Here is a 25,334-nt window from a genome sequence, read left to right on the forward strand (position 1 = left end):
TTATGTCATAGGAAGATACCACGTGAAATCTTTATACTGAAGAAGGCACATTGTTAGATTTTCTAGTTACCACTTCTACATCAGGGCTGGAGCTGACTGGCCTAGCAACAGGGAGGTACTAGGGGGACATTTGCACAGGGTTCCGAGGTTTGGGTGGGTCCCAAGGTTTGGATTCGCCCCAACTACTCATGGAGTTGCAATCCGCTGTTATTTTTACTGTAGGAGTATTTAATTTGCAACCAGACTGCTCAGCACAACAATAGGAACAAAGCCCCCTAAGAAGTAGACAAGTATGAGATGATGCGCAATGACAGGTGTGATGAGGTGCGGCCGCGACGTTTCTCCCTTCGATCACACCTAAGAGTAAGAGCTGCACCATCAGAACCACGGCAGCTAGCGCCCATGTGCCCATCAGCCGTTGGGGATCAACTATGAACTGCATAGTTTTTATATTATCATGGCCGAGTGCAACATTAGGTTGAGCCAAGTTAGTTAATGGGAGGAGGTCAAGGGTGGGGCCAAAAGATTTCTGAGGTGATAATATATGACATCACAATGAGGGGGCGTGGCCGCTGGGATGAGGAAGAAACTGAGTGAGGAATTTACATATGTTGCTGTTATAGTTCCTTAACTAAATCTACCAAATTGCATGTTACAAATGGCATCATACACCGCATAACCTAGCATTTTGTTGTAATGCGAAAGTACCAATTAAATGCAATACTTTTCTCTGTCATTATTTTTATTGTATTTCCCAAACTGAAAGTACAAAACAAAATCCATATTAAAGCAAAGGACACTGAGTGGTTTGTGACGTATAAATAGAAACACAAACACTTTCCTATTTGTCAGGCACTAATAAAATATAACAAACTTCCATTTTAAACATACAAATGTGTCCTCATACATTTATCCTTTGTGCACTATATGGCGCAAGATGCATGGTGCCAATCAGACGCTCTGCCATGGGTAGTGATTCCTAGACTTTTATACTTATTTCTTCATTTAGTGTCTGTGCCGCATCATAGCTGCACCCTAAGTTGCTTATAATGTCCTGGGCATTTACAATTAGTATTTGTGTTGCAATGGAGTTGGTATCAAGTGAAAGATTGACCACAACGCCGTGTGGTGTGATGCATGGATCACTTGTATAGGTCCATAGGGGTCTATTTACTAAACAGTGTTAGGAGACAGAGTGAAAAGTGATAAGAAAGTGATAAGGTGCCAGCCAATCAGCTTCCAGCTGTCATCTCACAGGCTGTGTTTGAAAAATGACAGTTGGGAGCTGATTGGCTGGAACCTTATCACTTTCTTATCACTTTTCACTCTGTCTCCTAACACTGCTTAGTAAACAGACCCCTCAGTCTTTTACCTCTTCACCCAGGTTAGAGACTGAATCGCACGCAGCTGCTGCATCCAGTGCCAGTACCAGTACCAGTGTTCAGATAGAGGTGGCTTGGTATAGGAGAATGGACCCTCCCTCACAGACACATGCGCTGAGTGGACTCTGGCACTGTGCTTTGCACATGGCAAGATCCCTGGGAAAATGGCGGCCTGTGTGCATCGCATTCCCTGCACCCATGATAGACAATGTGACATCAATATTACAGCCCATTACCATGGTGTAGCTATGAAAAGAAACTACACATCCACTAATACATTTCTGGAAGAAATGAAATGCTTTGGATGCTATGCATGGTGTGTCTGAGGCTGGGAGATCAGTGAAGGCAATAGAAATAGAGACACACTGAGTAAAGGTTATGAACCGCTTATTGAAAATATAACATCATCTTCAGAACTTTCCAAATGGCAATACAGGGCCTTATTCAGTGTTGTGCGCTAATGCCACAGCTGCTGCAGATGTGTACACTGCTGCTATGCAACAATAGGCAAATGTCGCAGGTGCCGGGAGTTGTATTGAGACACCCACCTGCGGCTTTGCAAATCGAAGCACCTGCGTAAAATGTTGCAACATCTTTATACAGAGACGGTGGCAGATTATTAGATTATTGCAGCCCTGAGTGAGTCTATGGTCCCGCACAAAGAGGATGGGAATTGAGACACCTGAGCCATGTTCCTTGCATACAGGCTAGCAGTCGCAGAGGGAGGCTTGCCACCGAAATCTTGCCGCCACTTCCCGTTACCTCCCCCAAATGCTCTCTAAGTGTCAATCACACTACGAATAAATAGTCACTGCGAGCGACTACGGTAATGTACTTGGACGCATGCACAGTGCAACTCAGACGCAACTGCCAAAACATCGGCATCGTGTACAACGCTGAATCAGGCCCTATGGCCAGGATGTGAAAATGTGGATGAAGACTGACGATGAACAAGGCTTTAGGCTACTTACTGACGAGGAGATCATGAGAAACATGCTTAGCGATGAATCAGCAAATTCCCATTTCAGCAATGCAGGCGAAGATAAAACAATGGTGGAGCCACAACCAAGTGTTTCTCACACCGAAGCCTCCCAACATGCCAGACCATGATCAGGACACTATTGTTTCAGATGTAAAAGAATTAGGGGCATTACCAAGTAGAATCAAAAAGTTAAACAAAAAATAGAAAATAAAAAAAATAAATGACATTGTTTTCACCTCATTTACAGGTATGTAGAATATTATATTGTTTAATTTACTGTGATTTAGCTTGTCCAGGCAACTTCTCCCACCACTTTCTACTGTAACTACTTCATCCATTGTAAAGCAAAAGTAATTAAAGGCTATTATTGGCTTTTAAAAGGTTTAAGCTGGTAGTTTGATAGTTGTTAATATCTGTGAGGGTTAATTTTGTTTTGTGTCTTGTTGAATAAAGACTGTGAGACTTTATTTATATATGGGCTACTATCAACAAAGGCATTAGGACATGTAGCATGTTGGACAGATTTAGTATTGTATATATAACCACTGTTACTTGCCGTATACAGAAAAAATGTAATAACACTTGCCAAAAACGAAAAACAACATTTTTGTACATACAGACTGAATTGCACAAACAGGATGTCGAGAAAGCACAGACCAAAAATATATTCAAATATATTACAGTCAAATACATTTCTATATAAACTGCAGAATATTTAAATTTATTTCTCTTTGTAGGTGCTTCAGGTTCACTCATACTGGATGAGATGGGTGATCGAGATCTAAATCTGACTCTTTTGTACAGTTCTGCTTCAACCGGGAATGTAAGTAAATGCTACCAAAACATCAGAGGGTCTGTGTAATAAATGAAATAATAGTGTAAATTATCTTTTTTTGTGAAAGTAACTTTTATGTTGTGAAGAGCTCAATTGAGTCTCAATTTGGCCAACCTGGTGCTCCTGATGTTATCTTTGCAAGACATCATTTATTAAACATATTTGAGTCTTGCTGTACAATGCCAGGATACGGGAAGGTTTTACAACAGTTGTGCCAGCCAGAGCTAAAACATTTCTCTGCACTCCAATAAAGAGGTTTCTTCTGAGGAAACAGCTTTAATAAAACACAGCAAAACATGTCAAGATGTTTTAAATTGGATGTAGAATATACAAAAGTTGTTGGAAAACAGTGGCTTATCTTGGAGAGGTGTCATGATATCCAGACCTAGATCTACATTGGACATTGGTATCCCAACGTCAGTCATTTATTTGAATGGATTGACATAGACACGATAAAGCGAGAACTTAACGCTGGAGAAGTTTTCGCACACTTCGCATGTTTTGGTACGATATTTTCACATCTTGTGTCTATGCGCGATCCCATTTTTTGCACTTTAAAATTACAAAAGCACAACAACGCATTCGTATGTAAACTGTTAGTGGAGTAACCTGCGAAAAATACAGGTGAGTTTGGGGAAATCTGTCTGCACCCCTTAATATAGGTAACTGACATAGGTAATCAATTTAGAAGTGTATTAGTGGCCCTAATAAAAGTATTTGGGGTTCTTAAATTGTGTGAAATGGCTGTTATATGCCTATTTATATAAGTGCGGAAAAATGCTAAAAAGCATTTTTTTTTTTAAAAGAAAATAATTGCTGCTGTTAAATTGGGGGTACATTAAAATGGGTGCAAGTATATTGTTGAAATTAAAAATACGCCAGGTGCAGCCACCTGCAATGTTTAATATACTGTACCTGTCCCATCCATACACTCCCCCAAAATACCTGACCCACTACTTTAAAGCCATTTTCCATTACTCTTAACAGAAAATTGACATGTAATTATTGACCTAATTAAAAAATAATTTTTGCCTAATATGTCATTGACCAAAGGGTTCTGAACCAAGGGCCTGATTCAGAGCTGAACGCTCTGACCAGAACGCTCACTCTGAATCAGGGCCCTCCTCCATGAAAATGGAGCAGCCTCCTGGCTGCTCGCATAGCTGTGGGTGACCACCCACAGCATATGCGAGCGTCCATGATGATGGTCGCGATGGTCTTGACCATCGCGACCATCGGGCTTGCGACGGAGACCCTGCGGTAGGGTCTCGCTGCCGCAGGCCCTGGAGTGATTTTGGCTCTGTCAGAGCCAAAATCACTCCCACTGACATCACTAGTGATGTCAGTGGGGCCGGCTTCAGACGGTAGGCGTTCCCATGGGAACGCCTCCATCTGGCAGGCACACCCGCGGCACGCCCCCCACCAAAGGGGGCGTGCTGTTAATCAACATCGACAGCACGCCCCCTTTGGTGCGAGACCCGGAGCGATGGAGAGCCCGTCGCTCGCCGGGTCTCGCGCATGCGCACAACGGAGCTCCCTCCGTCGTGCGCATGCGCAGTGGGGGAACATCGACCCGCTTGCGAGCATCCTGTGCTCGCGAGAGGGTCTGAATGACCCCCCAAGTCCCCATATTTTTAAACAAAAATAGAGATTTTGCACAACTTTACACTTGCTCTGAGATGGTGATATCAGTTTGCCGGTTTTTGTCTATGGAGAATTTGCACGTGCATAAACTTCAACAATAGGATTGCACGATACACATATTTGTGCGAAACGTACACACGTGTGAAAACTCTTCGCCAAACTGCGGCTTTTCACAGCTAATTGAATCTGGCCCTAACTGCGCTATAATTGATTTCCCTATTTACTTGACCCTGTAGGCAAGATCCAGAGGTGCCAGAAGTTGCAGCTGCCGTTACAAATTAGCAGCGGTGGTAATATGCAAATACTAGTTTCAGCCTTCCCCTTTTGTACTACTGTGTGGCGGATTGTGAAAGACCCCACCATCGGACCACCATCATATTCACCATCTACACATGCATTTGCTGGCAGTTTATCCTTCTGAACTCGCATGCCATCCTGCTTGGGAAAAGCGTGACAGCTGGGAAGTTACATGTGGCTCCAAATTTTAATTACTTACTACAAAAGGGAGTCTCTGGGCACTATTCAAGTACCAGAGTATTAGGCTCATATCCTGAACTCCTGCGTCTGGTCTTTTGACATAGTGTTATGAGTCTGTTTAACCATTTTTCCTGCCTGCTCCCTTGGTTCTGCTTCTAGTGATATCCTGGTTCTGACTTTGGCTTCCCACTGACCTTATTTTCCCTGTTCCAAGGCAGACACCCGGTCTACTAGCACCCTGTGCAAGAAGCTTTAAAGCCACCCCCACCAATCCAACTAGATGTATAATTAATACTTTCATTGACAAAAAAAAAGAAATTACTAGTCTTTAATCAGCAGTACTAGTACTGTCTATTATATATATTTCACATTCCAGAGCTTGGTAAATTTCACAATATAACAGCCTCCACAGAAACCTATAGTGGCCACTATTGCAATAGAAAATCGGAGAACCCCTGTAATGCATCCTGGGGTTTCTTACATTTTGCAGGTATCACCCACACATTTACTTTTCAGGGGATCTCCCATAAAATTTGTTTAATAAGTATGCTCCAGTCCAGTTTATAAATCCAGTAATAAACATTCTCATTTGTCACATATACTGAACAACATTAAAACAAGAAAATAAAAAGCTGCACACAAAATAGCAAATATCAGTAACCCACATACTGCTGTAAGTTTCATTAGACTTCATATCAGTCAGAGGGACGCAACCTGTGCATTTAATGTAGCAAAGCCCAAACCCCCTTGTAGGGTTCCGTGGTGAAAACCACCATTACGTTAGACACCGTGCCTCTGCTCAGGGTATTAACAAATCCTACAAATACAGTCAACATCCATAGCACCCTTGTGAGAGTTGTGACAGTATACTCTGGCCCCAAATACATGGATGCCGCTGGCTCTCCAAAAGAACTCCTACAACACCTGCTTAACAGAGTAGTTAGACAAGAGCATGACCTGTGCCAGATCATTCAGTATTTGCAGACCCTTGTGCAGTGGGTTGATTCAAGCGTAGCTATGCCACCTCCTTTAGCTCCAGTTCAAGCCTCAGAAGCTCATCTGAGCTGCAGATACCCAACCCCCCAAAGATCGATAGAGAACCAAAAGGTTTTTTGGGTTTTTTGAACCAGTGCTCAATACAAAAATAAATAAAAGCCACCAACTTCCATATGAAAAGAATGAAGGTAGCTTATATTATCTTCTTGTTGTCAGGGCAGGACTTGGCAAGGGCCTCTCCCCTATGGGAAAGAACTGATCCAATAAAGCAAATTTTTTAATAAATACGTTGTGGTCAACCTTCATGACATTCTGATCTTTTTTAAAGATTAGACGTTTCGACTGCAAACATGTGAGTGAAGTTCTGACCTTCTTTGGGCAAATCATCTATACTTCATTACTTCAAATTGGAGAAATGCATTTCTGGGATACATCATCTCTGGTTCCAGTCTATGGATGGATCCTGAGAAGTTCTCCATTTCCAATTGGCCCCATGCTACAGGGTTAAAAGCGATTCAACAATTCGTGTAATTCTGCAATTCTTACAGGCAGTTCATCAGAAATTCTTCAATGGTAGTTGCTCCCAACACAGTTCTTACCAGAAGCTAAGAATATGTTTACTCAATTAAAAACCAACTCTTTACACCGGTGTCAATTCTTAGACAACCAAATCCTAATCAGCCCTTCTTCCTAGAAGTGGATACCTCTATGACTGGAATTGAGGCTGTCCTGTCTCAAAAAGACACAGCTGGGAAGTGGTATTCCTGTGGTTTCTTCTCACACAACTTCTCAGCTTCCTAGAAGAATTATTATACTAGTAATCTTCTGTGCATCAGGATGTAAAGGATTTCATGGCAGCCTGTTCTACCTGTGCTCAGCACAAGGTTCAGTCTTAAAATCCTTATTGGCCCTTTTCAATCCTGTAATGACTTCAGATTGCCCATGGACCCATATACTGTATCCATGGGTTTTATTACAGAAATAAGTCCCTGTCAAGGATTAAATACTGTCTGGGTGGTTGTGGACAGGTTTTCCAAACCAGTCCATTTTGTTCCCTTAAATGGATTACCTTTGACTCCAAACTTAGTGGATGTATTCATAAAGGAAATAAGTACATTGGTTCCTAAGAACATTGTTTCTAATCGGGGAGTACAGTACAGCTGACTTTCAAATTCTGAAGAGTATTTTTCAAGTATTTGAATGTTAACTTGAGCCTTTCATCAACCTACCATGCTCATGGTAATGGACAAACCGAATGAGTGAACCAGGATCTGGAAAAATATATTAAAATGTGTCTCTGCCAACCAGCACTATTGGGTTTCTCTATTGCCATGGGCTGAATTCACCCACAATAACCATTATCACGAAGCCTCAGGTCATTCTCTTTTCTACATCCAGCATGGGTTCCATCCCGTCCTACCTGAACTGCCCTTCTGTCAATCAGTACCCCTTTCGGCAGTCCATGACACCATCAAACACTTTGTCAAAATTTGGGATGAGGTAAAAAAGGATCTATGTAACATTCTCTGCACTACACGTTTTACTCTGACAGGAAAAATAGGAAAGTTCCCTTGTTAAAACCGGGAAACAGGGTCTGGCTGTCAACAAGACATTTATGCCTGAAAGGCACACCCATGAAGTTCACTCAAAGTTCATTGGACCATTTTAAATCTTACAGGTTATTAACCCTGTCACATTGATTGAAGCTTCCGCCTACTCTCAAGTTTCCCAATATATTTCATGTTTCCCTCCTAAAACACAGAAAAAAGAAAATTGCCCCCCAGCACACTGCAGATAAATCAAAAATACTTGAATCCTACATAATAATAGAAATTCAGAGGTATTGGTTTACATACATTTGCAAATATATGAATAAGCGCTGGGCCGACGTCAAGGCTCCTCTATACCAGTGTCCCTAACATTAAGGGGTTCACGTCCGAGAAGCAAGGCATCCAAAAAAAATTCCCGCCAAGGACCATCCCCAGGGCATCACACGAAAGGGGAAAAAAGGTGATAGTAAAGTGTAAAAGGATAGATGTGTAAAGATAAATCAAGAAGTGTTAATGAAATGTAAAAGAATTAAAATGACATAAATAATATACAAACGAATAGAGAAGTGAAAAATATTCTATGTGAATTAAGTGGTGATGCCATGAGAAAGGTCCAGCCAGAACAACCCCAGGGGCCCCACTCCCAAATGCTCACCCCAAAATAATTATTGCTACATAATAGTAGCACCCACTCTGGGTCATATAATTACAAATTGGTGTAATGCATGATAACAGTACATGTATGAGCTGAGAGCTAACTTACCTTGGAGGTACCCCAAAAAACCTCCACATGGCACTATAAGGACCAGCACCTCCTCCTAATGCTGACTCCCTTCATGCCTCCAAACTGCAAGCAAAAAATATGGTAGTTGCTCAATCAGCTTAATGATATACTAAAGGTGCTTGTAAAGGGCGGGGTTTACACTGAACACAGAAAAAAGAAAATTGCCCCCGCCAGCACACTGCAGATAAATCAAAAATACTTGAATCCTACATGATAATAATAGAAATTCAGAGGTATTGGTTTACATGCATTTGCAAATATATGAATAAGCGCTGGGCCGACGTCAAGGCTCCTCTATACCAGCATCCCTAACATTAAGGGGTTCACATCAGAGAAGCAAGGCACCCCAAAAAAATTCCAGCCAAGGATGATCCCCAGGGCATCACACGAAAAGGGGAAAAAAGGTGATAGTGAAGTGTAAAAGGATAGATGTGTAAAGATAAATCAATAAGTGTTAATGAAATGTAAAAGAATTAAAATGACAAATAATATACAAACGAAAAGAGAAGTGAAAAATTATTCTATGTGAATTAAGTGGTGATGCCATGAGAAAGGTCCAGCCAGAACAACCCCGGGGGCCCCACTCCCAAACGCTCACCCCAAAATAATTATTGCTACATAATAGTAGCACCCACTCTGGGTCATATAATTACAAATTGGTGTACTGCATGATAACAGTACATGTATGAGCTGAGAGCTAAATTTCCCCTTTTCGTGTGATGCCCTGGGGATGGTCCTTGGCTGGAATTTTTTTGGGGTGCCTTGCTTCTCAGACGTGAACCCCTTAATGTTAGGGATGCTGGTATAGAGGAGCCTTGATGTCGGCCCAGTGCTTATTCATATATTTGCAAATGTATGTAAACCAATACCCCTGACTTTCTATAATCATGTAGGATTCAAGTATTTTTGATTTATCTGCAGTGTGCTGGGGGGCAATTTTCTTTTTTCTGTGTTCAGTGTTACTCCCGCCCTTTACAAGCACCTTTAGTATATCATGAAGCTGATTGAGCAACTACCATATTTTTTGCTTCCCTCCTAAAACCTCTGATCCTCAATCTATTTTCCACACCCAAGTGTCTACCTTCCACCATCCCAGTTGACCACCAGATGGATCAAGAAGTGACATAGATTTTTGATTCTAGAATCTTTTGTGGGTCCATTCAGTACTTAGTTGATTGGAAGGATTTCAGCCATGAAGAGAGATGTTGAGTAAAATCCTCAAATGTCCATGGTCGCCAGCTTTTCTGCAGGTTTCATAAAAAGTTTCCTATAAACCTTTTCTGCTGCATTCAGTGCCCACCCCTAGAGGGAGGGCTCCTACTTATCAGGTCCTACTTACCGGGTCCAACAACACTGGTCCCCAGGGGCTGTGGCAGTCCTATCGCGGGCAGGTGTCTGTTTGTACCCACTGCAGTAAAGTCTTCCTTGCTGCCTCTCACCAGCTGCAGGTGTGAGCAGCGCTGCTCTCTCTGAGTAGCTCTGGTTGCAGGTGGTTGCACTAAGCATGAAGTCACATTTGGCACCAATTTGAATTCCCTCTCTATAAAAGTAAGTCTCTGGGCACTTTATAAGGCTCATATCATGTACTTCATTGTCTAGTCTGTGTGACTTCAAGTATAATTCCAAGCATTCTGATCTGGTCCTTCTGATGATTCTTCCTGCCTGCTCCTTTGGTACTGTTTTAGTGATATCCTGGTTCTGACTTTGGCTTCTCACTGACCTGATTCTGCCTGTGACCTATTACACAGTGCCTGCCTGATTCTGTCTTGTTTCTCCTGACTAAGCTCCAGTGTGCCTCACAGTGATCTGACTCACTGTCTGCCCTCAATTCCTCCTGAGTCCACAGCCCGTTTAAATAGGAACCCAGTTAGAGGGCCACGGACCTGTAAATCTGGCGCAGCAAAGCCCAAACCGCTTTGCACTGATACATTATACTCTATGCCTATGCTCAGGATATTAGCAAATCCTACAAGTACGGGCAACATCCATACCATCCTTGTGAGAGTTGTGACAGACTGCTGATTTGGGCAGGTCATTCTTTTCCTTCTGTTTCTTATCATTGTATATTATTTTGTCCCCTCACTGCATAATATGTCACCGCTTTATAAATTAAAAGATAACAATAAAAATAATAGAGTGATTCATCTCAAAAAATGCAACAGGTTTAGGTGTTTTTTATATTTACATTACATTAACTCCTTTAATGCGGAGGATGAGTTCCATTCGTCAACTGTATGTACACTAAAACTGTGGATGACACATGTGAGAGGGGTTAAAGAAAACCTAAAGTTTTCTTACCTTCCCCACTGGCCCAGATGACCATTGGGGACACTCCAGCAGCTGGCGGGGAGTTCCTGGTAGTGCCGTCAGCACACACATGAGCTGACAGCACTGAATTGTAAATGAAAAAAAAAGAATTAAAAAGGTGGGGGGAGGGACTAATTCTCCCTTTATATAAAATACAGTAGAAAGGGGAGCACACTTGTTTGAAAGAGGGGAGCCTCTGTATGTAAAATATAGAGGGGTTTCCTGGGTTGTGACAGGGAGGTGTCTGCATGGAGATGGTCCGTCTTATGAGTGTGTTATAGGAGTGTTGCAGGTGTGTCAGTGAAAGTGGCTGCGAACACAGATGCTCAGCCACTCATACAGGAGGCCATACCCGGATGGAGAAACTGCACCTGACACATAGCTGGTGCAAGATGCGACAGTGCAACCGATGCTGCTTCTAAATATGCACAAATTGGTATTACAGCATGTACGGATGCTGAAAGTGGCTGTCTCAGTCCATACACATTCGGACACACGGAAGGACTTTGTAACAGCATTTGCATAAAGACGCAGACGGGTGATCACCAATAGACGCAGCCGCGGCCTCTTCTGCATCCATCTCTGCATCTTCTCCATTGTCTGGTGATTTGATTAGTTGCTATGGGCAACACCTCAACTTGTCTATTTTAGAAGCTTTAGTGAATCTACCCCAAAGATCCCTGCTTTTTTCTATTTTGGTAAGGTTGATTACTGGTGAAACAAGAACCACAAAGAATTTCTATAAGACTAAAAACAAATCACGTTCGCTTTTGGTTCCCTTTCTTAAAATTTCAATAAAAAACACTTTTTTTTCCATTTGGGAAATTTTTTTTTGATGTGTTATATAATAATATGGGGTCTATTCATGAACACTATGAGCCATAGTCAATTAGGAGCAAAAAGCCGTTTTCACACTTTTTTTGTGAGAATTTCGCATGAAAATTTATCTCCGTATTCAATTCCAGTCCGTTTTCGCTTATGCAAAAAGTCAATGCACTGAAAAAGGGAAAAACCTTTTCTCCACAGAATAGCAGGTGAAAAAAAGTGTAAAATCTATATTTTGGGGTGCATATGTTGGTAAACCATTCAAAACTCTTGGTACACCCTCCCAAAAGACAATTCACACAAAAAAAGAAATACAAAATTCCAGGAACACCCCCAAAAAATGCCTTCGAAATTTGGGGTCGATAATTAAAAAAACTGGGGGGACAACTTCAAAAACTAGTGAAATAAACTTCTGGAGGTGCTCTAAGAATGGGCTAAGTGTGATTGGAATTGCAGGTGCTTGTATGACGAGGAATTTAACTTTTTCTAAAACTACACTTTAGAGACATTAAAATATGCTAGTACCCATTTACAAGCACCCCAAATTTGATGGAAATACTTATTTGCTCTAAAAAACACTGCTTAATGCCATTCTTCCACACTTTTACCAAGACGTTAATAGCATGCAATTACCACAACTACCCTAACTAGTTCAATTAGGGCTAATACTAAACTACCATAATGATTTCCGAAGTCAGCCCATCTTTTTATGGGGGTACAGAGTGATTCCCCCAATTCATCCTGGACTTTTCTCCTAGTTCACATTTGCCAAGTTCCGTTTTCGCCTGTTTGGCAATTGAATATGGAGTAACTCGGGAGCGCACACGAAAAGTTTTCATGTCCAAAACAGGCAAAGGCGGCAAAAAGTTGGGCAGGCGTAACTTTCTCGCCGATACAAAGCTAATTGAGTACGGCCCTTAATTTCTACAAAAGTAGGTGAAAATTAAGATTTTTAAAAGTGTCAGGGTAATTCATCATTCTTGTAACGCCTGGTTACAATTGTCCCCCGATAATTTCCACAGATGTGAAAATTATGTAATTTATCAAACTCCGAAAAAACTGAATGTCACTCTGAGATGGCGTACAGCATCTGATACTGCAGAGGAATCTGAAAAGATCCCTCCTTGCTGTGTCCTCTTACCTTAATGAAGCTGCCTCAAGGTTCCCTGAGCTCTCCTCCGGTGAGTCGGGAGCAAGGGAGAGGTCACAGCAGCAGCAGCGGGGAACTGCCGCTGCATGGCTGCACTGTTTCAGCGGAAGTTACAGACTCCAGCGGCGGTTGCAGCTCTGCGTTGGTGGGGGACCGGAAAGTCAAGGGCAAGCCGGGGTGGGGGTGAGCAGATGAGCAGGTGAGCTCATAGGTGGGAGGGGGACTGTACTCCTCCTGCTGCTTCACTGTCTCTTCGCAGCCTGTTTTCAAGCTGAGCATGCACAGCTTCAAGACAGGCCGTGAAGAGACAGTGAGGTAGGAGAAATGTCCCCTTATTCCGAAAAGCTGGCTCCGCAAAAGTGATAATTACAGTAAGTACAAGAGACATGATGAATTATCACAGGAGATATTTTTCCCTTGATGAATAAACCCCTATAAAAGTATAATAATGATATTTTCCCACAATACAAAGTCTTCTGAAAAAAAAACAAGGTGTAATTTGTGCAGGTGTGCGGGGTACCTGCAGGTATGCCATTGGTTTGTGGTCCAGTAACAAATCAAATTATTTATGGTCCATGTGATAGGGTGTCGGGATTCAATAAAGTTTGGGAACCACTGGGTTAAACAGTTGAAAGTTTAGAGTTTAGCTCACTATGAGTTTAGAGTTTAGCTCACTATTTATTAACATTATTTTTACTAAAATAAAGTGAAAAAGGGTGTTTTCGCACCCTTTTCACATTATTTTCGTTTCACCTAAAGTTACTACAGGGCAATTGGAGTAGAATTCATAAAATTCTACTCCAACCCCTAATTATCACTTATTTTTAGTAATTAGATCGCATTTCCCATAATTGTAATGGGAAATGTGATCTGACCAAAGTTACTAAAAATAAAATGTGAAAAAATACCGGGGAAAGCCCTGGAAGTGGCATTATCCAGGGTCTCCCCCGGTTACCGGACTCCTGCTCCGCTGGAGCCAGCCCCAGTAATCAGCTGTGTGGTCTAAACAGACCACACACTGATTCACTGTAAAAAAAAGTTAAAAAAACAAACTTACCTGAGTCCAGGCACCGGAGTTCGGGGCTCTGGTTATGTCCTCCCTCCGGTCAGCTGGTCTCCCATGCTGCACTGGGGCCCAGTCGTCACCTGACAGGGTTCCAGTGTAGTATGGGATATCAGCTGACTGGAGCAACAGAGGTCATCACCGGAGGCCCAATAACTGCAGGTAAGTGTAATTAAGAGTGGGGGGTCCGCGATCATGGGGGCGGGGCTTAGTGACAGGGCGGTGATTGGCAACGGGTGGGTTGCAGCAGCGGCCAGTCGGTGCATGCGCAGGGCACTTGTCATGGTATTTTTGCGAAAATACCGTGATAATTCTGCGGAGGGGATTCGTAGGGACAGAGCTTTCTCGAAAGCTCTGTCCCTGCAAGGGATTTGTAGTAAATCCCTGTGATATTTCCTGAATTCGCAATGCGAATTCAGTCGGTAATATCATACTACAATCTGCAATACAAATGCGGATTGTATTAAATAGAGCCCTATGCATGAGCATTTACATTTCTCTGAAGTGTTAAGTAATGACAAAGTGCCACCTAAATGTAATTTATCTTAGAGCCAGTAATGACCTGTCAAGGTCTTCTTCAACTCAATAAGATAATTTAAGGACCATTGATCTCTAATGTAAAGCTGCACTTTCCCACAATTACCTTTCTTGGTCTGGCAAGCATTTTGGATATTATCAGTGTGTACTGATACCTTATTCATTATAGAAATCAGTGACCAGTGCTAAGACAGAACATACCATAAACACATAGAAAGTGCCTGTCTGTATGAACCGTCAATTATAAGCAATAGAATAGCTATTTATTGAGAGGATGAAATGCTGGATATACTTTGAACTCTGCTTTTTTTTGCCCAGTATATGGAACTTCTCCAGTTTGACACTAGCAAAAATGTAACAACTGTAACAGACCTCAAACCAAATTTTATCTGGAAAAATAACAGACTTCCTAGTGATGTTCCAGGGAGTGGTAAGTTCTTTGAACTGTAATGTTATTTTTAATGATGTTGTAAATATAACATAAGCTAAGAGTGTATATTTTCTTGGTACACGGCATCACCCTTCCTCCCCCTTTGACTAGCTTATGCCTCTCAGAATGCAGTTCAAACTCCTCACCCTTATATATAAAGCCCCTAACCACTCTCAATTCCCACTCCTACATCTCCATGCTCATCTCTGTCTTAAGAACTTACCGTCCTCTCTCCTCCTCCTCCTCCTCCTCCAACCACCTCTTTACCTCCACTCTGGTCACTTCCTCTCATACTCACCTCCAGGATTTTTCCCATTGTGCTTTCCTCCTTTGGAATTCTTTTTCTTGCCTATTCCTGAGTGCTAAATGCACCCTTAAGACACGCCCACTACATAACTCACCAATCATATCCTCTACACCACCTCCTTCACCACCATTTATCATCCCACTTTACCACCAGCTGTTCATCCCTTTCCTTCAGTATGTAAGCAGTCATGGAAAGGGCCCTCCTCCCTCTTGTTCTCCCCAGTACCATCTATGCCATCAATGTTCCAGCCATTTGTCTCCCTTTTCTCCTTTAGAGACTCTGGCACTGTTCTCTCACCCATATGTTGGGTACATGATCACTGAGTGCTAAAATGAATCTCCCTGTAACTCACCATTGCATGTTTCTTCTAGCAAACGCAAGTTGCCCTACAATTACCCCTGTTACTCATACTCCCAGTCTGTTTTGTCCTGGTAATATATTTTACTTATGCTTCATATGTACTTACTCTATGCTTTCCTGTTGGATATTCTCTTATGCTCTGTTATTCTGTCATTGTGCAGTGTTTTTATGTCCTCTCCCTTGTAAGTCTCAGCAGACACTTTTAAATCAAAGATAATAATTTTCTATTTATATATATCTATTTATATATATTTCTGTTTTAGGACCTAATGTTATGACAATTGCGGTCTTCACCCTCACTATTGCTGTTATACTTGTACTCATCATTGCACTTTTTGTATTCCGGTAAGTCTGGATCGCAGGTAGAGAAGCATTTTGCTTTGAACATTAATCTGTGATGTCAGAATTACTTATATGTAACAAAATTAAGTAGCTAGTTTTCAGTCACTGCCAGTGGTGGATTTTACCTAGGGGCTGCAAGGCTGCAGTCTCCCAGTAAAATCCGCCACCTCAGTAAGTCAGTGCAGGCCATGACTGCACTGGCTACACTGTGACTGGCAGTGGCTTCCCATTGGAAGTACTACCTGCCAGTTAAGTACAGGGCAGGCAGCCCCAGGGGGAGGCGTTGTCTCCCCCTGGCCCCCTGGAACTGCCAGTCTGGGCTGCGATTAGCAGAGAGCGGCTTCCGGTGGAAGACCAACTGCTAAGTAAAAATGTATCCTTAAAGCACACATGTATTTCTATTTTCCCAGTACTGTATACAGAATGTGTCAATGAGCCCTGAAGATAGACTATGCCTAGTAATGAGGGTTGCCATACATAGCTATTTATTTAGCTACTTAGAATTGAGTTGAAATTATTTATCAACAGTTTTTTTAGACATCTGAGCTCATTATCAATGTTCTAAAAATTTTACTACTGCATCATCAATCTTTCTGTAGAAAGTACCGTAAAGAACGTGAACTACAACAGAAAAGATGGACCCATATCTCACCAGAGAACATTCTGCCTTTAGAGACAGATGAGACATCTCATGTTAGCCTGAAGGTGATTAATTTATATTAATATTGTTTTATAATAGTGTGCAGTGTAGCCATGCAGATCACAACATATTTCTGCAACCTATTTAACAAATCTAATTAAATATTATTTTAGAACTTCTGTTTATAACCTAGACACACATTCTGGCTCACCGATGTACCGCTGTCTATGACATTTATTTATCTATCTGTTTGAGTTAAAAATAAACCCATTTAGAAAGGTACATGTATGATGTAAATATATTATCAGTAGCCAGATCATATAAAATTAATTACATGGCTAAAAGATAAAAATTTGGCTGTACAGAGGTCACAGTAGGGGTGAACAAATAAAGGAGTTTCGACGCTGCACATTGGTTCCATAACTGCTTTATTTGATTATAAGATATTATAATGTTTTGAATGATGTGACAGCCCAGTATATCCCTGGAGTGATACATCTTCGGATACCACCAAGCTGGGGTGTCCTATTGGATACTTTACTGTACCAACACTTGAAAATACCAGAAAATAAAAATTGCGCTAGTCAATCCAGCAAGATCAATATTTAGTTACAATAAAATAATGTAATAATGTTAAATATATCCACACACAATATCACTGCAGCTGTCCAAAAAAATCAGTGGTTATCTGATGGCATGGAAAATAACTGTATACATGTATTAAGGAACAGCTCAAGAATATTGTGAGTATATAGGCTACTGCACGTAATAGTTCAAACTCAAAAATTTCATCATAGCTTATTTAAAACATATAAAATATATAAAAAGGTGGAATTCCAATGATACAGAATAAAATTGGAGCAATTGATGAAATTATGTGTGTATAAAAAATATATAATAAGGTCCAATAAAGTTATGTCACTGGTATCCTTTAAGTAAATATCCATACCATCCAAACAGAGCAGTCCTGGAAATGGAGTAAATCCTTGCAGCTATGTGCAGTCCCGCTGATGGGGCGAAATTGTGACAAGGAGGTGAAATTCCAGCAGCTTTGTGCCATCTCACTTGGGGTAAGAGGCTCTGATGAAGCTGCAACAGACAGAGAAACGCGTTATATGGACCCTTTACACCCTGAACACAGATTGTGGTTCTCTCGGGATTATTTAAATCCCATACCACCATTCCATCTGGCGTCCTGACCGAATATCTCATTAAAGGATTACAATATTTACCCCAAGCGGGACGGCACGAAGCTGCTGGAAATTCACGTCCTTGTCACAACTTCGCCCCATCAGCGGGATTACATGTAGCTGCAGGGATTTACTCCATTTCCAGGACTGCTCCCTTTGGATAGTATTGATATTTACTTTTGGACAGAGTAATCTATTCTTATTTTGACCTGCGGGACAGGTCCAATATTTATACAATAGACATAACTTAATGGGACCTTATTATATATATTTTATACACACATAATTTCATCAATGTCCCTCTCTCCTTCACCTCCTCTACCTCCAAAAGCCACCATTACTAAGCGTAACATTGATGCTATCCTTTTGCTCTGGACTCTGTTGCTCCGGCGATCACCACTCACACTCGCATATCTACTCCTCAACCATGGCATTCCAAATGCACCAGATACCTGCAAAAGTGTTCTCGAACCGCCGAGCGACAGTGGAGAAGATCACGCTCTGAGGCAGATTTTCTCTATTTCAAATTTATACTTTCATCCTATAGTGCTGCTCTCTCCCTCTCTAAACAGTCATATTTCAAGAATCTCATCTCCTCTCAGTCCTCTAATCCCCAGCGTCTCTTCACCAGTTTCAACTCCCTCCTTTGCCCACCCCCTCCTCCCCTCCTTGCTCTCTGCCCTTGACTTTGCTACCTACTTTACATCTAAAATTGATTCCATACATCAGGACATCATATCCAACCAGTCCCCCAGCTCTCCACCTCCTCCTTTCCCAGACCACCCCTCCCCATCAACTTTACCAACTCTAACATCCTTCTCCCCTGTATCTGGAGAGGAAGTCATGGCCCTCATCCGGTCCTCCCCCCCTTCCACCTCCCCCCTTGATCCTATCCCTTCCCGTCTCCTCCGCTTCCTCTCTCTTTCTGCCTGCTCTCATCTTGCCCACCTCATTAACCTCTCCCTCTCATCAGGCACTGTTCCTTCTGCATTCAAGCATACCCTTGTCTCCCCCATTCTTAAAAAATCTGCCCTTGATCCTAACCTTCTTCTAACTACCGACGCATCTCTCTCCTCCCTTTTGCCTCCAAACTCCTTGAGCGGATTGTCTACAACTGCCTTACCACTTTTCTTTCCTCCCACTAGCTCCTTGACCCTTTTCAGTCCAGCTTCCATTCTCTCCACTCCACTGAAACTGCCCTCACAAAAGTCAGCAATGACCTCCTTGCTGCCAAATCCAAAGGCCACTACTCTCTTCTCATTCTCCTTGATCTGTCTGTTGCTTTTGACACTGTGGACAACCCTCTCCTGCTGCATATCCTTCACTCCCTTGGTCTACGTGACACTGCCCTCTCCTGGCTGTCCTCCTACCTTTCTGACTGATCTTTCTCAGTTTCCTCTCATGACTCCTCTTCCCCCCCACAGCCTCTTACAGTACGTGTTCCCCAAGATTCTATTCTTGGACCTCTCCTATTCTCCCTCTATACTTCCTCTCTAGGTGAACTCATCAGCTCTTTTGACCTCCAATATCATCTCTATGCTGATGATACTCAAATCAACCTTTCCTCCCCTGATCTCTCCCCCTCTCTTCTCACTTGTATCTCCAACTGTCTCTGCTATCTCTTCCTGGATGTCCCAGCGATTTCTTAAACTTAATATGTCTAAGACAGAGCTGATTGTCTTCCCACCCTCCCACATAACCTCACTTCCCACTATTTCTTTATCAATTGATGGAATAACTATCTCATCTAGTCCCAAGGTGCGCTGTCTTGGTGTTATCCTGGACTCATCCCTCTCCTTCAAACCACATATCCAGAATCTTTCACAGTCCTGTCGTTTCCATCTCAAAAATGTTTCTAAGATCAGACCCTATCTCACCCAGGATGCTACTAAAACCCTCATACACTCACTGGTCATCTCCAGATTGGATTACTGTAACCTCCTCATATCTGGCCTCCCCAAATCCCATCTCTCTCCTCTCCAGACTATAGTTAATGCTGCTGCACGGCTTTTCTTTCTCTCCAAATGCTCTACATCTGCCTCCCCTCTCCTACAAGCCCTCCACTGGCTCCCCTTCCCTTTTAGAACCCAATTTAAGGTTCTCACGCTCGCTTACAAAGCCCTCACCTAATCTTCTCCCATATACATCTCTGATCTCATCTCCCTTCACTCTCCTCTCTGCTCTCTTTGTTCAACGAATGCACGCCGCCTTTCATGCCAGCTGATTACTTCCTCCCACCAAGATTTTGCCCGCACTGCTCCCCACCTCTAGAACTCTCTCCCACTGCCCATGAGACTCTCCACTTCTTTGCAATCCTTCAAATGGGTTCTCAAGACCCACTACTTCATCAAAGCCTTCCAGCTATCATTCTAACTCCCTGCTACATGCTCCTTCCTCCCCATCTACCCCATCTGTGTAGAACCTGTTTGTCTTCCCCTTCCTTTTAGAATGTAAGCTCTTACGAGCAGGGCCCTCTACCCTCTTGTGCTTCTCCCTACTTTAGTTTAATCTACTGCTTACTCACCACTAGGGCACCTAATACTTGAATGCTTATGCTCTGTTGCTTATCTGAGTGGTATGGTCGCTAATGTAGCAATATATATTATCCATGTCCTAGTCCTGTATTGTATTGTTCTGTAAGTCGCTTGTCTACAATTTGTTTATGTACTTTGTAAAGCGCTGCGGAAAACTTGTGGTGCCATATAAATAAATTATAATAATAATAATCAATTGCTCCAATTTTATTCTGTATCATTGGAATTCCACCTTTTTTATATATTTTTTATGTTTTAAATAAGCTATGATGAGATTTCTTAAAATAAATGTATGAGTTTGACCTATTACGTGGAGTAGCCTATATACTCACAATATTCTTGCACTGTTCCTTCATACATGTATACAGTTATGTATCAACACTTGTTTATATTGGGATGTGCAGCAAAGACTTTAGCTGAAGGCTAACAACTTGGGAACTTATTTTTGCAGGAGGCTCAGACATATTGTCTGAGTTCACATAGGGAAAATACCGGTTCACATAGGGAAAATACCTCTTTATGCTGTCAAAGTGATGGGATAACCTACACAGAATTAGCAAGGTAGTAGTCATCCTTTACTTTGGCAGGAATCCCATACAATGCCAATGCATAGCATCCACTGCTTATTTTGACATTGGCTTTCCGAGTCTTTTCTTTATCCAATTACAGTCAGCCTCATAGACATTGTTATGCAAAGCACATTTCATTTGGGCATGCACCCCGGTAAATTTACAGAGGGATACTATAGGTTCTGAGAGTGTGTCTACAGCAAGCCAAGAGCAAATCTAGCACAATGCCCATATCATCAGCCAACTCCAGTGCCAGATGAACAATGGGACAAATGGGACTACAGCCCCAGGCCTCCACATAAAAATAGGCCCATCATCATGACAGCATGATAATAACTAGTCACCAGCTGGCCACATGGCTGGCCAAAAATCATACTTATTAAAATTGTATTTCCTCTTAAAATTATGGAATTGTTCTACTTTTATATATATGTTGAGACATTGGGGCTGATAGTGTAGTGGTGTACATGCCCCCATCTCACTGGCCATACCCACATAGCACTGGTCACAGCTCCTCTGCTTCTCACAATGGATTCTTGATCATTTTCAGCCCCATGTGGCCCCTAAGCTGGCCCTGCATAACCTCACTTAGCTATGACCATATGTTGCCACACAGTAGTGCCCACAACTCAAATCATGCAAAATAAAAATGGGCGGTGTACATGTACAATTCACTGTAATGCTATGTCCTAAACCCTTCTGTGTGTGGAGATAGGGTGAGAGGTAAACGGCAGGGCACCGCTGCTACATCATCAGTGACACTGTCCTCATTGGAATGCCAGTGGCACAGGTCATTTTGCATAGAGATAGCGTCTGACACTAGAGAGTGCGCTGATCACACCCCTGACTGTATGTGTGCACACCTATCCTCGTAAGGCTGAGAACCAAGGAAATGAATGGGCAGCAATAACTAAGCCTAGAAAATTTACTCTAAGGATATTTGAACCATGGCATTCAAATACATGTATAATATGTATAAGCTTACTCTGACCATTCAGTGCAGTCACTTCCTCTTTATTTGTCTCAATCCAGCATCCAACACAAGTGTTGATTGCCATTATAAAGCATAAAAAGCTGCTCAGTTGTCTTATACTTACCAGTAGTTCTGACATTGTTGGGAGTGTCATCATCATTCCTATACAGCTCAAAAGAAGTGGTCTTCATCACCAACATGGGCATTACATTGAAAACGTATGACTACGGTTAGGACATGATTGGGTTTGAGATGAAGTGCTTATTTTGGCCCAATACTCCCTACTACTTCCTACTTACTTCCTCATGCTAACGTGAGAATCCACATATGTATGCTGAATATTAATACACCTGCATTTTTAGTTTACACCTGCAGACATCATCATTACTATAGGAATTTGCAACCATGCCGAGTGCAAAAGATCTGTTAGAACCAGGCATCCCATCTGCATCCACACACTACGAACAAGCATGGAAGTTGGTTTATGGAGCCCATACACCATAAATCTCAAAAAAAGATTAATCAATTCTGTATTTTATTCCCTGAATTAACAATTCTCCAATCAACCAATATGTGCCCATACATTGCTGATATGGACCAGCAATGTGCAGATCATTTTTTACCAAAGAACAGATCTGCCAATTGTGAAAGTCTCATCAATATATTAGTAACGATCCACAAAACAGCTGATTGGTACCATGCACTAGCAATCTACAGCCCCGATTGGTCGGCAAAAGCCAACATGTTGGACAACCTGACTCATCAATTCTGATCACTTTTTGGTCGGAATCGGCAATTGATGAACCTGACAATGCATATTTTTACACAATCATTTCAAAATGAATGATGGCCCCACTCCAATGACACTCCAACCAGTATGGATCAGTTCCGTGTGTACACATGGTTCCCTTCTAGAAACATTCAATTCACTGAAAGAGTGCTCAGTCAATGAATGGATCAATCTGAACACACTTGCAAACTCCATCAATTTGCATATGCCTGGCCCAGTGCATGCACAGTAGGCAATGTATTTTTATGGTGCAGTTTGCAGATATCCGCAAGATTCATCTGCATTATAACTTGCATCCAATTCAGAATCAGGTCCTATGTGTAAATGCACTACATTAATTCCTTAATATAGTAAATATTAGCAAGAAGGACATATATGTAAGGAAAGGGAATGTCTGTCATTCAAATCTGTTGTAAGTAGTATATTATGTATTTTTTTTTATTTGTAGATTGATGAGGATAAGCGACGTGATTCAGGGCCAAGACTGAGACGAGGGAAATATGATAAAAAGGTAAGCAGTTTGAATTGAGATTACAGTAATGTTAGTAACACTATTTAAAGGGGTAATTTAAAGAAAAATGCGGATGTGAAATCGTTCTCACTTTTGAAGACAACCTCATTTTAGTATATACATTGCAATACAGGCCGAAATATAGAGCTTAATTTTGTTGTGTTTTAGATTTGAATGAACTGTGTTGCAAATATGTATAAATTGCATAAATAAAATGAGTGCGCGTTTTAAAGAATTTTGTTGGTTGATTAAAACAGTGATAACCACGTGCCTGGGAAATGCTTTCTTTGAAAGTTTTTGCATGAAAAAATTATGAAAAATTCTACGATATAACTTTTTGTCCTCCTTTCCCACCCTGCCTAGCTCAGACCAAATGACTTCCTTATTTCACCACTGATTCTAGGTTACCTTCCGTCACTTATCAGCCTGTATACTGTAGCTTGTCTCTTGCCCCTCCCCCATCCCTGTTTAAAACAAAGTTTAACCATGTAGCTTTGTATCACTTGAATATGTTTGTATCACTGACATGAGTCTGAGTTTAAAAAAAAGTCTACCATATAATAACAATGAGAACAATGTGGTCAATAAAGTCCTGGCTGAAGGAGTTGGAAGGTTGAGAAATTTGGGGGATTATTACCAATATAATCTAATCTAAATCTGTGTCTTTACATCCTAGTCTAATGTACTAGTAATGACTGAGCAAAACAGGTACTGTGCACAATACATGAATCAGGCAGATGGAAGAATACAGCATAGCTTAGCTTGTACAGGTCACCAAAAGAGGGTACAAATGTAACCTAAATGTAACCTATTTATTTTACAATGTTACTGGTGGCTGAGTAAGAGAAAGTGGTAGACAGATGGAGCTGGTGTTCTCTCATATTTGGCTTGGTCCCTGGGCTACAATGTGAACGTGAAGTCCCTAATGACCGCCTGCCAAGCTACACTGAATCTGATCCTGAGATAATAGCACTGATTGTGGCACCATTCTCTGAGGGTATCTGGATGAAAGATCTACAGTGTTTAGATAGAAGGTCAATAGGTCAACAAGAGATAGTCGACAGGCTATAGGCCGACAGGGTCAAAAGGTCAACAGGGTGAAATGGTCTACAGTTACAAGGTCAACATGGATTTAGGTCAACAGGGTCGAATGGTCAACATGATCAAAATGACAGCATAAATGGTCGACACAAAAGTTTGACACATGGTTTTTCAGGAATTTTAGTGTTAGGCACTTGGTGGAGGGTTAGGAATAGGCTGCAGAAGGGGACATTTAGGCACTAGGGGAGGGTTAGGGTTAGGCACCGAAAGGAAGGGTTAGGGTTAGACACTGGGGGAGGGTTAGGGTGAAGATTAGGGTTAAAAAAAAGTGTCAACATTTTCTGTGTCAACCATTTGTGCGTCGACCATTTGACACTGTCAACATTAGTCCATGTTGATCTTTTAGCTGTCAACCATTTGATCATGTTGACCTTTTGACCTTGTCGACATATTGCTGGTGTCGACCAATTAACTGTCTATACACTGTCGATCTTTTATACTACACCTGCTCTGAGTTGGCTTCAGGCATATTAATAATACGTAATAGACCAATGTCCATAAAGCAGCCAATCATCATAGAGACCTGCTTACAAAAAAAATTGTATATAAAAATTGTAATTTCCATTTCCATTCAGTTTAATTAAATTACAGAACCATTAACCCCAACATTTTAATGTTTAGATATTATACACAAAGAGAAAATTGATTTGTACAGTACTGCACCTTGGTTAAAAAAGTTAAAGCTATTTTGGGCCTGATTGAAAGGTGCACACTAAAGTCAGCACATACACCCAAGCCGCGCTGGTTATCGCCAAAAGCTGCAGAAGGAATTTAGATACAGAGAGAGGCTATTTTAGTGGGCATTACTGGGTGGTAATGGGGTGGAAAGCCAGATAAGCTCCATGGAGTTGGTGCAAAGTTTGATAGGGCGGCCAAGTGTGCGACTTAATATGCAAAGCATCAGATTAGCGCCACAGCTGGGGGCATCTCTGTAGGAATCCCATCAGCTGTGAGATTAGTATAAAGATGCAGTCATGCTGTTGCCCCTCTGAATCAGGCCCTTTATGTGCATTATTCCCTTCAGTAATAAGCTCATTTTGCTATATAGAAATGCA

General features: G+C 41.7%; 1 protein-coding gene across 2 annotated transcripts in view; it reads left to right on the forward strand.

Annotated features, from left to right (window-relative positions):
• The window catches only part of GUCY2C (guanylate cyclase 2C), a 150,720-nt gene that overhangs the window by 58,166 nt on the left and 67,220 nt on the right, over positions 1-25,334 (forward strand). For both annotated transcript variants that reach the window (XM_088468119.1, XM_088468120.1), the window contains 5 exons: positions 3,102-3,187; positions 14,851-14,962; positions 15,893-15,974; positions 16,571-16,676; positions 23,116-23,178. In XM_088468119.1, the coding sequence (XP_088324245.1) occupies positions 3,102-3,187; positions 14,851-14,962; positions 15,893-15,974; positions 16,571-16,676; positions 23,116-23,178 (449 nt within the window). The remainder of the gene's footprint in view (positions 1-3,101; positions 3,188-14,850; positions 14,963-15,892; positions 15,975-16,570; positions 16,677-23,115; positions 23,179-25,334) is intronic.

This window comes from Taudactylus pleione, unplaced genomic scaffold (assembly GCF_031769625.1).
Source record: "Taudactylus pleione unplaced genomic scaffold, aTauple2 ptg000080l, whole genome shotgun sequence".
Taxonomy (NCBI): Eukaryota; Metazoa; Chordata; class Amphibia; order Anura; family Myobatrachidae; genus Taudactylus; species Taudactylus pleione.